Below are 14,531 nucleotides of genomic sequence, written 5' to 3' on the forward strand. Positions count from 1 at the left end.
ATAAAAAATTAAAAAACCTATAATAATTAACGGAATTACTCGCAATTCATTGGGAATTAAATCATTTTAAATGCTATTTATATGCAGTACCAACATTTTTGGTAAAAACGGATCATAAACCGTTAACACATCTATTTTCAATGACAGAACCTACCTCGAAACTCACGAGAATCAGACTAGACTTAAAAGAATACGACTTCGAGATACAGTATATAACAGGGAAAAATTACTACGCAGACAGTCTTTCGAGAATATCAATGAACCAACTGAAAGACTTATACATAGACAATGCCAGAGCTCGATCAAATAAGAAAGTCGAAAAAACAGGAATAGGGAGACAGAAGAAAAAATTAAATTACAGCCTGAGACAGCAAAAAGCAAACAGTAAGAAAGATACTAAATAATTTGGAGGCGCTTAGACTGCCAATTTTGTCTTTTGAAGTAAACCGAGTTTCACCAATACTGAGCATTCGGATCAAAAACAAAATCAAATGCAGCAAAAGTATGGCCACAGGATTTAATCACTTTGATTTAGATCCATTGTTGGTATAACTTAATCAGCTAGCGGTAGAGAATGCAGTAAGTAAAGCCAAGATACATGTAAGCGGTATTATTTTTAAATTGTGCACAATAGATGAATTTATAAATTAAGAAAATAAGATATTGAAAAATGTAAAAATATTATGTGAAGTACCAGAAACGAAGAAGATGACAAAGAAAAACTCAGTATAATAGAAGAATACCATAACCACCCGATGTTTGGAGGTTAAGTGGGAAATAATAGACTTGTAAAGAAACTAAAAGCGAGATTTAAATGGAAAAATATGGAAAAAGACGTAAATAAATATATTAAACATTGAATTAACGTCAAATTAACAAACCAAAAAGACTACATGTCAAAGAATTTGTGATATCGGAAAATTCTTCGAAACCATGGGACATAGTGTATATTGACACGATAGATCCATTCCTCCGGATACACATTCGATACTAAGAACAGCTCAAGGAGAGCAATTTGCTGTAGTTATAGCCAACCTTCAGTAATGGAGAAGGCACCTTAAGAAGAAGGTCCATTCCCTAAAAGTAGTGAAAGTAATAGATATTGTATTACAATGCTTTGTGAACTAACGAAATACGTAGTAAGTATCCCAGTACGTAATAAAGAAGCCAAGACAATAGTTCGTGGAATTTTTGATCATTTTATACCGACATATGGACTCATGAAATAAATTAGGACAGATGAAAAGCATGGAATACAAAAATGAAATAATGAATGAGTTAACTAAAATGCTAAAGATCACTCACAACTTTTTAACGGCATAACACCTTCCGTCAATAGAGAGTTGTGAAAAACTATATAGAACATTAAATTAATACGTAAGACCATTCATAGACGAAAGCAACAAAAAATTGGGACGAATGTTGCATAATGTTTACATATTGCTACAACACCATCCCTAACGTATATCATGGCTATACACCTTCTGAATTGTTGTACGGTCGGAAAGTAAGTTTGCCAGAAGATCTCACACAAGAAATTCAACCATGCTATAACGTAGACGCCTACAATTTGCACACGATAGAGCAAAAACATTTCTATTAAAGCTCAAAAAGGGAAGACAAGATGTAAGCAAGCTAAACAAGTATATTACAAGGAGAAACATTTTTATATTATAAGGTAATGTATAATTATTTATATACAAAAGTAAGTTTTTCGGAGTTATTATCTCAAATATGTTTTCAGGCGGTTAAACTAAGGACTAGTTTATGTGAAAAGTACATTATTCCTGATTGCATTTTTGACCCTGAAAAATTAATTTCTTTATAAACAATATTGTGCTATACCTACTATTTTATTTGAATTAAATACTATTTAGTACAATCATTTGCCATTTTTAGCCTTAAAATATTAAATGATCTATTTATTGAATATACAATATAATTTTTGTTAATTAATATATTTCGGTAAGTAATGAAAATCGATTGACATCATTAATTAGAATAAAAAATTATAGACATTATTTGTATTTATAGTAAATAAGTAATTATGCCTTTATGCCTAAACTCTCAATCAGCTTACTTATTTTTCCTTTTTGTGGACATCCATGACATTTGAACCACTTTTTTAAATGCATACAACTATGGAATTCGACGGAATTATAAATAAGTCAAGCACCATCAACGATTTTTTCTGATGATTGATTCAATTGTGGAGATAATACTGCGTTACCAGCCACTGTTGATCAAAGCAGTACGAAAGTATTGAATTGCCGCTGTTTCAACATCGCGGCTGCGCTTGCACTCGTCACATGATGAAAAGGCCTATTGAACAATGAACGGACGTCATTTGAAATGGCAAAACGGAATCCCAAAAAAAACTAGGAGCATCCATTCCAGAATGCCGAGTGATACAAGAGCTTTCAAATGTTGTATTACTTACATAGATGTAATTCCATTGTATTGTATTGTATTCCATTTGTTTAAAGATTACGTCAAATTATAAAAACTATATACATGTGCGTTAGGATAGTTACCTAAAAACTTTCTTAACTTAAGTTTTATGGTTCAGAAAATAAATTAAAATACAGGAGTCTTTAGGCGTGGACAATATTATTTTTTTATTAAATATCTACTTACTTAACTAGTCTTTCTGCTTGATACAAATTAGACATATTCGGCAATAAATTCGTCCTTACGGTATCAACAACAATAATCATCGCCTTTTTAATAGGTGTTAAAAATAATGCGAACATATGTTGAAATTTTGAAGCATGCTTGTGATGGTAAAAATAAACATGTCTCAGTGAACCATGCTCTAAATAAGTTCGGGAGATATTAACTTTTTCTAACTGTTCCAAATTAAAGGTGTCCATACTAGACTCCCGAGATGCAACCTATGAATAAACAAATTTTAGATTAGATTTAGTATATTATTTAGGTTAGAAATTAGGTTTTTTTAAAATAATATTTAATGGAGAGATTAAGAGATTGTCATCTAGTTCATCATTCTTCTGAAATATTCTGCTTGGACGAGATTGCTGAAAACTGTTAACAGTTTTATAGCAACATGTTTTCTTATGTATTTGCAAGAACGTTTAATATACTTCATTGTCTATGTGGGAAGTTCATCTATCGTTACTTGTATCGTTCCGTTAGGGTTGAAATAAACAATAATACAATCAAAACTTACCTTACAGACGCAACCGATCTGAACTAAAGCTCTAAATATTGAAGTCACCTGAGTTTCATAAACTCCTTCAACGTTAGGGTCTGCCTGATCCATTATTAGTTTCCTAAAAAATTATAATGGAATTAGTTTTAAAGAAACTAGGAAAGTATATTACACATTTATACAATTGGACTTTAGGAAACAATGATTTTTATAATTTAAATTTATATTAAAATACCAAAGTATTAAAAGACAATTAAAATCAACTATTGACTATATTCTAGTTAGACAGACATCTGAAGTGAAAATACAAGACACCCAAGTATACAGGGATGTCGTGTGTGGATCGGATCATTACTTACTAAAATATCGAGCTCAAATTTCCTATAAACATGAAAACAATTAAATCTCAACCGAAAACTACGAAACAACTGAGAGGGAAACAAACAGCGATGGTAGCACTATATCAGAAAAGACTAGATATAAAATACTTAATAGTGCATAAGTAAACCAATACACAAATATATTATATGCCCACATAATATAATCGCTAAAGGGAGCTGAGCGAAGATGCAGGTGTGTTTGTCCTTACACCTTGTCCTGATGCCTTTGTTTCGCGGACCAGTCATAGGTCGCTGGTTTTTTCTCTTGGGGAACAAGACTTGTCCTTAGGAAAATAGGTTCACTTTATATACTTCTTTGAAGGACCACCCAGAAAACTGGGACAAATGAAAGTTTCGAAAAGAACGTTTTAACAAGCCTATTTAAACTATTATTACAACAACGTATTTTGGACGTCGATAACTTGCTTACGATAGCTGATTTAAGAAATTTAGTTTGAATTTATGTGCAAAACTAGACAACTTGTCGGGGATACAATATTGACACGAAGTGAATAAACTTATTAATATACCGACTGTGTTAAACCTTCTGAGGTGCGGCTAGCGCGGACAGGAGCCTAGCGCTCAGCCAATGCTGGATTCGAACTGATCCCAACTGCCTTGAATCACTACACCCCTAAATCGTTTCTTAAAATTCCGAAATCTCCCCCTGACCCTCGACGTATGTAAAGGATATGTTTACATTTAAAATACCTTCGACTTTCCTTTTATTGGTAAAATTAGAGAAGGGTATTTATCGTCTTTCGTTAATATTGGGAATTTTCGAATGACTCAAACCGATAATTTGGAAATCATTAATCCCTTCATTGTTATGATTATTTGACGATTTTAGAAGCTCATGTCTAGAAAGTTATTTGAATGTAAGCTATCGGCGCCTTACAGATTATTAGATGGTACAAAAGAATTTTATAAATCTTAAACTAATATACAGTGTGATATAAAATAATATGATACAAAATAGAATAAAAATATTAAATATTGTTGTTACGCAACAGGAGCGGCATATGAAGCCTTGGGAAAAGAAGAGCGAACTTACCGACGAACAAATAAGAGCATATTATGGAGGGATGAACTAGAATAACAGAAACAAATAAAGAAACGAGGGTATCACAAATGACTACCTCCCAAGAAGTAGACGACAAAAACCAATACCGCAATCAACAAAGAATTTTTAACAGAATAGTTAAGACATAAAAACCAAACATGGGAAAGAAAATGCGAGGAAGTGGAATCATGTCTAGGTGGAAGCAAATCTTCGGAGGCTTGGAGATTCATACCAAACTTAACGAGGGAGAACATAAATACAACAAACATACAAACCATCAATATCAATGTATTTAAAAGTCACTACGCAAAAAAACTACAAGAGTCCAAGACTACTGAGACAAAAAGAACTACAAGACCTGAATATCTCCAACAGGTACCCAGAAGATATCAAATCCATGGACCAGAAATAAACATCGGAGACGACCTAACTGCCAAACTTATAAAACCCATGAAAAATAAAAGAGCCTATGGACCAGAAGAAATCCCCACTGAACTTTTGAAAAGCACATCAACGCTTGTTAACATGCTAAAAGAACTTTTTAATAGATCCCTAAACGGAGATAATATACCCGAAAGCTGGAAAGAAGGATGGATTACACCGATTCATAAAAAAGGGGATAAGGCAGATTGCAAAAACTATCGCTGCATCTTTGCTTTTATTTTTGGAACATATTTTTGGTTTCAGTTTGGTTCTTTTGGTATTCTACTGCTATAAATAAAAGTGATAAGGACTCTGTCACTTGTACGCTAACATGACAGTCGTGTGTAAAATGGCTCCGATAATTAACTCAATATTTCAAGCAGTATCAGTTGATTTTTGTACAAAATGCGTTGTTAGCGGATTATTGAGTTTGCGAATTTAACACACATAAATTTGTGAATATAATCGAGAATTTTTCGACAACATTAAAATACAATTAACAGACAATTAGTTCTATATAGAGTGTTCCACGTTAAGAAAATAACATTGCGGAGATAGGACCATGTATTTCTTATGGACGATAGAAGTGCGGCGATGCCATGACGAACACAAGTACGATTCAGGGTTGTATTATTTGTATTTTCGTTTCCACAGACATGAACTAAAATTAATGTTTTTTAACGTAATGTAATTGACCAAAAGTGCCCATTTGAAAAAAGAGATGAAAAGTAGGAAAAATGATTTTATTTAAATAAATAGTATTTACAAAATATAATATAATATAATATAATTTTATTTTATATTATTTTAATTATAGTTATAGTTATATTGACAGTTTATTTGTTTTTCGGTGAGAATACCATATGGCATGAATCATGGAAATCAGTAGAAAATATTGCTTAGCTAAATCATGCATTTTGCCGGCTATTAAACGGACCGCTTTGTGTAGCGCGGTTGTCCAGCTATCCGTTGGAATGCATATATCTAATTACTATGTCGTTCTCTGGCTACATAATGATAATCAGGCTTTGTGGTTCTTTAGTAGTTATTCTTACTTTACAGTTAAATGTTAATGAAAATGGAAATTCAAAAATTAAGGCCAAGGGAATATCTTGGACATCCGTGCAAAACAAATTGTTTTAAATGTATTTAATTATCATCCAAATTTAAGAAGTGGTGAGAGTGTTAGAAGTTTAACCGATAAATTAAATGCTATGACGGGATTAAGCTTAAGTTCTATTTCTAAAATACGCAAAGAAGCTGCGGAAGGAGGACTAAGGCCCATAAAAAAACAAGAAAACGTACCAAAAGTAGTGTGAACAGCAGAAAGTTCACTTACAATGCAGTAGTTCATACGCGGCTACGTGCCATCGTGCATAGTTTTTTCTTTAAAAATATACCGCCGACATTGAACAAAGTTTTTGCACTGGTTAAAAAAGACAAAGATTTAGCAAACATTTCACGCACAACAATGTGGAGAATACTTCATGAAATGAACTTTGTTTTTTGCAAACGAGGAGTGAAGTCAAGCATGATTGAACGGCCCGATATTCTAAAATGGAGGCATCAGTATTTGCATGAGATAAAAAAATTTCGTTCTCAAGGATACTGTTACGATAATAAATATTATGGCGTATAAAACTGTAAATATATTATGACTAATTCTCTTCTATTTCTAGTAATTCCGGCGCTCAGTTGAAAGACCTGTTTACCTGGCGGCAGAAATCTCTAGTCCCTTCACCGAAAGACCAGTCCATGAGTCACCTTGTCGTCTAATGGGTGGAAGGTCATCCATTCATCGCCAGATCCTTCTAGATAACGGCATTTTATATATATAAATGGGACATTTTATTTAGAGGGACGGTTAGTTTTTGAAGATCGCGCCGCGTTTTAAAATGTAAGGCACGTACTATAATAAATTGTATAATTTTTAGTGTAAGGTAAATTAGTAATAAAGACTTTAATAAATTTGTGAGTGATATAAATAGAACCTTTAATAAATAAATAAAAACAATAAATTAGAATTAATAAAAAACATAACAAGTGGTGTCAGAAAGTGGAATATAGTAAATAAATTGCGAAAATGACGACGATTTATGAGCTCACAGTTACGAATTTAAGAAGACATCTCGAGGACAGAGAATTAGCTTCTACCGGGAAAAAGGCTGAGTTAGTCAAACGACTAAAGAACGCTTTGCAGGAAGAAGGGTTGGACCCAGAGACTTATATATTTGAAGATGCTGTCCTCTCGTCGATTTCGAAAGTTTCTGGTGACATCGCATCATTAGAGAACAAAGTTTCTGGTGACATCGCATCATTAGAGAACAAAGTTTCTGGTGACATCGCTTCAATGGAGAACAAAGTTTCTGGCGATATTTCGAAAGTTTCCGGCGACATCGCTTCATTAGAAAACAAAGTTTCTAACGAGATTTCTTCTCTGAAAAGTAAAGTTTCTGCTAACATCTCTAAAGTAACTTCTGAGATGTCTGCCCTCGACGATAGAATATCTTCGTTAAAAAACCAAGTTGTTGCCGATTCGAAGAAAAAATGAGAGAGATGGAAAGGAAGATGGAAGAAACAGGGACAGCAGAGAGAGGAAACAATCCGATTACAGTAGACAAAAGAAGACGAGACGAAATGTAAGTTGGAAATACGGCCGAAATTTGAAGGAAGTGGAGGTTCTGTTCATGTTAAAAGTCCCAACTTTCGACGGAAAATCATCATGGAACAACTACATGAAACAGTTCGAATCAGCCCCAAAAGCGAATGGATGGTCTGAAAAAGAAAAGGCTGTAAACCTGACTATCGCTCTTCGAGGAGATGCCTTAGATGTGCTTCAGACCATAGCCGTAGAGGAGACGGATGATTTCGAACAACTTAAGAAGAAGTTAAATATGCGATATGGCCACGAACATTTGGAGCATGTATATCAGTCGCAGCTTAAAAATCGAAGACAGAAGAAAGATGAGGCTCTTCAAGAATATGAGGTAGATATTGCCAGATTAGTACGATATGCTTATCCAACAGCTCCCGAAGACATGGTGGAAAAATTGGCCGTTCAAACGTTTATTGATGGTCTTCGTGATCATGAAATGCAGAAAACACTGCGATTAGCTCGTCACAAGATGCTGGTTGATGTCTTATCCGCCGCCCTCGAATACGAGTCAGCTACGCAGGCCTCTGGCGGGTACAGTAAAGTTAGGACTATAAAAGAGGAAGGAGATGAAGATAAACTTGACCAGCTCGTTAATATGATGAAAAGTATTACATGCAAGAAAACGAAGATCATAAAATCAAGAAACTCACCATCAGGAAAACTAGAACGAGTCGGCCTTAAGGGGGCAGCTTCGACCCGGAACTTTTCCAAAAACCCTCTCATACTAATAGCTTCTTTGAAATGTCGTGAAGATAGTGTATATGTAGATGGAGAAATAAATGGTAAAAGGCATACGTTGTTGGTGGATACCGGGGCAACCAGGACCATTATACGCCCGACAGTTATAAACAGCCGTAAGAAACTGTCACCAACGAGGTTGCGACTTCGGACCGCTACAGGTGAAAATGCCAACATTCATGGAGAAATCCAGGTACAATTAGGAATTGGAGCAGAAAAGTTCGTCCATACTGTTATAGTTGCTGACATCGAAGAGGATGTTATATTAGGAATGGACGTAATGAATATGCATGGATTCCAATTGGATTTTAAGAATAAGGTAATCAAAGTTGGCAACGAGGAGGTATTTCTTCATCCACATAATGACAACACTGTGCAAGCGGCCATTAAAGAAGATACAGTCGTGCCTGCGAGAAGCGAAACGATCATAGAAGCGCGGCTACAGGGAATTGTGGACGAGGGGACACCCGTTATGATGGAGCCTTGGAACCATGATGACGAGGTTGGACGTGGAATCATAATTGGAAAGGAATTGGTGACTTCGGCTAAAGAAGTTCCCGTGAGACTTATTAATGTCAATGACTACCCAGTGACCATCAAGAAAGAGACAAAAGTAGGAACTTGTGTACCTGTGACATCCATAATCCGTCAGGAGACAACATCTGATAATTCCAACGACAAATTCGACCAAATGGTTGCAGTTGCAGGACAGTCTCTAAATCAGATGGAGAAAAGGAAATTAAGGGAATTTCTTCGGCAGTATCGTGATATTTTCGTACCGAAAGGAGGAAAGACGGGAAGAACTACCGTTGTTAAGCATAAAATTGATACTGGTAATGCTAAGCCAATTCGTCAAACAGCTCGACGATTACCACAGGGGAAAAGAGAGGAAGCCGAAACGATTGTTCAGGAAATGAAGAAAGACGGGGTGATAGAACAACGGGGGGGAACAACAGTGATAGACGGGGAGACAATATAATGTTGGAAGCCCGTTTGAAAGAATAGCTTTGGACATCGCTGGGCCATTTCCAGTACATGTTGGTAGTAATGGATTACTTCACTAAATGGGTCGAGATTTACGCACTTCCAGACCAGAAGGCCGTCACCGTTGCAGATAAGTTGATCCAAGAATATATCAGCCGATTTGGAGTGCCTTTGGAGATCCATAGTGACCAAGGCAGGAACTTCGAAAGCGATCTATTCCAAGGAATATGTGATAGACTAGGCATGAAGAAAACAAGAACTACCGCGTATCATCCGCAATCGGATGGTATGGTAGAACGAATGAATAGGACAGTTGGCAAGTATTTGACAAAGATGGTGTCCGATCATCAGCGAGACTGGGACCAATATCTTCCGTTCTTCACAATGGCCTATAGATCTGCTGTTAATGAATCAACAGCCCAGACACCAGCCAAAGTCCTATTCGGACGCGAAATGCGACTACCTTGTGATCTAGAGTTTGGGTGTCGACCTGGAGAAGATGTAGCAGGTGAAGATTATGTGATCGAATTACGAAGAAGAATGGACGATGTACATGAGTTGGTCCGTTCCCATCTTCAGATCGCTAGCGACCGAATGAAGAAACGGTACGATACACAAGCCGAAAAGGGTGGCTTTAAGAAGAACGACAAAGTCTGGCTCTATAATCCCAAGAAGCGAAAAGGTTGTTCTCCCAAATTGCAGCAGTTTTGGGAAGGTCCATACCTCATTATGATCAACGATGTCATCTACCGAATAAGCAAGATTGCGAAGGGAAAGCCGATGATAGTACACCATAACCGGCTGGCGTCTTTCGAAGGTGACCACGACGTAGATGAAGAAGTGGAAGTAAACCAAGTCCAAGATGTGTCTGACCTCACGTTTCAGGAATTCATGGGTGCCTATGGAGGTACCGGTAAAGCAAGACATGGTGTTACCACTGAAGAACAGCAAGATCTACTCGCGCTTCCCGATGACTACTCGCTGGCCCTTACCATCCCGGTCAGTATCAAAGACGCACCAGGGTTGGCATCCGTATTTAGAAGAAAGTTTGGTCGAGTTGCAGACTTCAATGCCAAGTGCCAGCTCCCGGGAAAGCCTTGAAACTCCAAGATGCATCACGTTACCTTTTCTACCTGGTAACAAAAGACACTGCCCGTGACCAACCTACCTACCGAGATGTATGGGAAGCCTTACTTCATTTGAGAGAGCACGTACTACTTGAGTCCGACGTGCAAAAGCTAGCCATGCCAAAGTTAGAGTGCCGCCAATTAGATTGGAGGGTTATCCGAAGTATGGTGGAGGAGATCTTTAAAGACACAGAAGTCCAGGTGTTAGTCTGTTGCAATCCGCATAGTTACTGGTGCGGAGAGAAAACCGTCCCTTGTCATTTGGAAGCCTTCTTTTACAACTGGAAGTTGTAAAAGAGGGTCCAGTTGCCGATACCAGCATACCGTTCCAGTTCCAGTCCCGACAAGGTTCCAGGAGGAACCATCTTTTAAGAGGGGGGCAATGTTACGATAATAAATATTATGGCCTGTTTACCTGCCGGCAGAAATCTCTAGTCCCTTCGCCGAAAGACCAGTCCATGAGTCACCTTGTCGTCTAATGGGTGGAAGGTCATCGATTCATCGCCAGATCCTTCTAGACAACGGCATTTTATATATATAAATGGGACATTTTATTTAGAGGGACGGTTAGTTTTTGAAGATCGCGCCGCGTTTTAAAATGTAACGCACGTATTATAATAAATTGTATAATTGTTAGTGTACGAGTACGAGTACTAGAAACCAATTCGCTTAGAATTTTGCTTAGTTGAGAAGATATGTTGTGGAATGCAATTTTTAGATTCCCCATGTCTCTCATAACATCTTTATCAACGTCTGTTTTGCCTTGCAATTCTTAGAAGGCACAGATTAAAGCGTAATTCTGAATTTGGTTTCGAAAATTAGTTTACGATTTTAATTTGGGCGAATATCAAGTAGGCTTTAAAACAAACAGATCAGTAATAGATGAAAAATTTCATACTGAAACACATCATATGTAACTCACACGAATTCAATTTAGCATTAAACATGTTTATCTATTTCCGACAGGTGTATGAAATTTTGGGGTTTGGGACAAAAATACAAGGTTAATGGTAAAACCAGTGTTATCATCAAATATTCTAATAGAATTAAAATAATTCAATTTTAAATTTACTTACTTTCCATGCTCTTGATAAACCTCTTCTGGTATAGAATAAAGATATAAGTTATGTACCTGTCTACCTCTAGGAAGTGTTCTATTACATGTTTTAAAGAATGCACCTTCTTCTTGAGCTTTTTTTGTGCGCAAATTTGCGTAAAATATTCTTGGAACTATAAGCTTCAACAAGTACAATTCATTTTGAATCTGTAAAAAAATATCACAATCACTTTCTAATAAAACGAAAAGGTAAGCAAAAACGTGTTTGGTTTAAAGGGTAAATTAGTATGGAAGAAGTAGTGGAAAGGGAAAATTGGTGCTGAAACGGGCAAGTAACTACCGTACGAAATGCTGCGGGATACATAAGAGGTGGGATACATAAAAAAATAAATTAATACCGAGGGTTAGATTGATATACCTGAGACGAAAAATAGTTCGATTGCACCTAATTTCCCTTAATACAAATGTGCACATAAAAAAAGTTACAGACCTTTAAAATTAGAAAATGAAAATCGATTTTTTCCAATATATCGAAAATTGTTAGAGATTTTATATTGAAAATGGACATGTGGCTTTCTTATGGCAGGAATATCTTAAAAAATAATAACAGTGAAATTTGTACACCCCATAAAAATTTTATGGGGGTTTTGTTCCCTTAAACCCCCTCCCCTAAATGTTTATATACGTTCCAATTAAATTATTATTGTGATACCATAAACACAATGGTTTTAAAAGTTTTTTTGCCTTTTAGTATTTTTTCGATAAGACAGTTTATATCGAGATGCGGCTTCTTTTTTAATATTATGTTTAAAAATTTCTGAGTACCCAACAAAATGTAATATATAAATAAATTTTCATATTATAACTAGGTCTCTATAATCTTACTTAACCATTTAAAAATATGTGGTGGATTTTACAAATGTTCAAAATGACCTCCATTTTCTTGAATACACATTCGACACCGTTTTAAAAAGGAAAATCGAATATTTTGGAAAATCATGGGCTTTTGACCAAATCGGTTTGCAGCTTTCATGATTCTATTCCTTAGTTGCTGTTTATTCATAATTGGTACGGAATATACCTACCCCTTCATGAAACCAGAAACAAAAGTCAATTGAGTTAAGATCTGCACCTTTGGATGGCCAAGAAATAGGTGCATCAGGGCCCCTTCCAATCCAACGTCCAGGATACTGATCGAAAAGATATTCTCTTATTTCATTATGGTAATGCGCCTAAGCGCCGTCCTGTACAAACAACATATTTGTCCTGACTGCAAGATTGACCTCGTCTAAGTACTCTGGTAACACGTATTGTAGAAGGTGTAAATAATTTTCACCGCTTAAATTGTTTGGAAGAAATACCATAAAGGCCCTAGTTAGTTATTATCCACAATTTCTGCCTAAACATTGACTTTAAAATTTCTTTGGTGATGAGAAACTTTTTGCGTAGGGGTTTTCTTCGGCCCAGATGTGCGTGTTATGATGGTTCGTAATGCTATTTTTGTTAAAGGTAGCTTCGTCGGTAAAGAAAGCATGATTAATAAAATTGACATTTTGTGTGTTTTCCGTTAAAAACCAATCGCAAAACACCATTCTTTTAGGATTAATCTTCATCCAGTAATTCTTGAACGGATGTTAAAAATGATAAGGATGAAACTGCTGTTCCTTGAATCTTCTCCAAATCATTATGTGAGAAACATCTAATTGAGTCGCTACTACTCTTGTACTGCTTCCAGAGATTTCTTCAATTGCTTCCAAAATCTCTTCATAGTTCGTATCTACTTTTGGTCGACCATTATTACCAACAAGTTGTACCTAACAAGTAAGTTAGGTTCAATCGAATTATTATTGGTCCCAAAATACGTGATTTAATTTATGACCTACCTTTTTGTTATACCCTGTATAAATATTTTATGGAGTTATTTAAAAAAGAAAAAGACAGAGCGATGTTTTTAACTTTTAAACTCAGAACAAACAGGAAATTATGAAAGAAGATGAACATCACAACATAGAAGTAATGGAGCAGTCACAAAACGATATAAAAAGAACCCTTAAATAGCTATATATAAAAAGCGTCAGGTTGTGAAATTAATGCCTAAATGCGAAAGAGGGGATGGAAATAATTATATCAGATAATTGCTACACTGATACTAGGCATATTAATAAGTAGGAATCAGAAACGATATAATGCATGTTTTTGTAATCAAAACATATTAGAAGATAAAAATGCTAGCAAAACGACTAAACTGAAGCTATTAAGGATATAATAAAACCACTAATACCATATGTAGCAGAAACAACAACACTTACAAAAGAAAAAAGATCACGTCCTAAAATTCTGGAAAGAAAAAATACGAACTATATAATCAGCTTTCTCATTTCTGGTTCAATTCTCGTTCGTCTTTCTTTTTAACAGATTAACATTCAGTATCGGAAAATACAGTTCATTAGCTAGTTTCATTGAAAGTTTCCTGTAAGTAACCTTACTATATTCATTTCCTTCCATTGTATCTATTGTGCGCCCATCCTCATATATTTCTCCATTCTTGTGTAGTACCTACCGTACTACACAAGCTCAGCCCTCGTACATTCAGAATCGAACATATCCCTCGTTTATGACTCTCCAATTTTTTTCACGCTGATCGCCATTTAATACTTTTGGAAGCGTAGCCTTCTTATCGCGGACTACTGACGGAATGCATTGATCGGTGCAATGGATCATACGACCACACACTACGTGGAGTAGTAAACGCAGGCACATGCATGTTTCGTAATAAAATAAAATGAAATTAAAATAAAACAAAATAAAATAACTTAAAATATAATAAAGCAAAATAAATTAAAATAAAATAAAGAAATACAGTAAAATAAAATAAATTAAATTAAAAACAATCACTCCGTGCGTAGATGATAAGAAAGCTATGCTTCCTCT

General features: G+C 35.6%; 1 protein-coding gene across 1 annotated transcript in view; it reads right to left on the reverse strand.

Moving 5' to 3' along the window:
- PolE1 (DNA polymerase epsilon catalytic subunit 1) overlaps positions 1–14,531 on the reverse strand; it is a 323,060-nt gene that overhangs the window by 105,969 nt on the left and 202,560 nt on the right. The window contains exons 17-19 of the mRNA XM_072529917.1: positions 11,620–11,807; positions 3,191–3,293; positions 2,638–2,894 (exon numbers count right to left, since the gene is read on the reverse strand). Coding sequence (XP_072386018.1) covers positions 2,638–2,894; positions 3,191–3,293; positions 11,620–11,807 — 548 coding nt within the window. The remainder of the gene's footprint in view (positions 1–2,637; positions 2,895–3,190; positions 3,294–11,619; positions 11,808–14,531) is intronic.

This window comes from Diabrotica undecimpunctata, chromosome 4, assembly GCF_040954645.1.
Source record: "Diabrotica undecimpunctata isolate CICGRU chromosome 4, icDiaUnde3, whole genome shotgun sequence".
In the NCBI taxonomy this organism is placed as follows: Eukaryota; Metazoa; Arthropoda; class Insecta; order Coleoptera; family Chrysomelidae; genus Diabrotica; species Diabrotica undecimpunctata.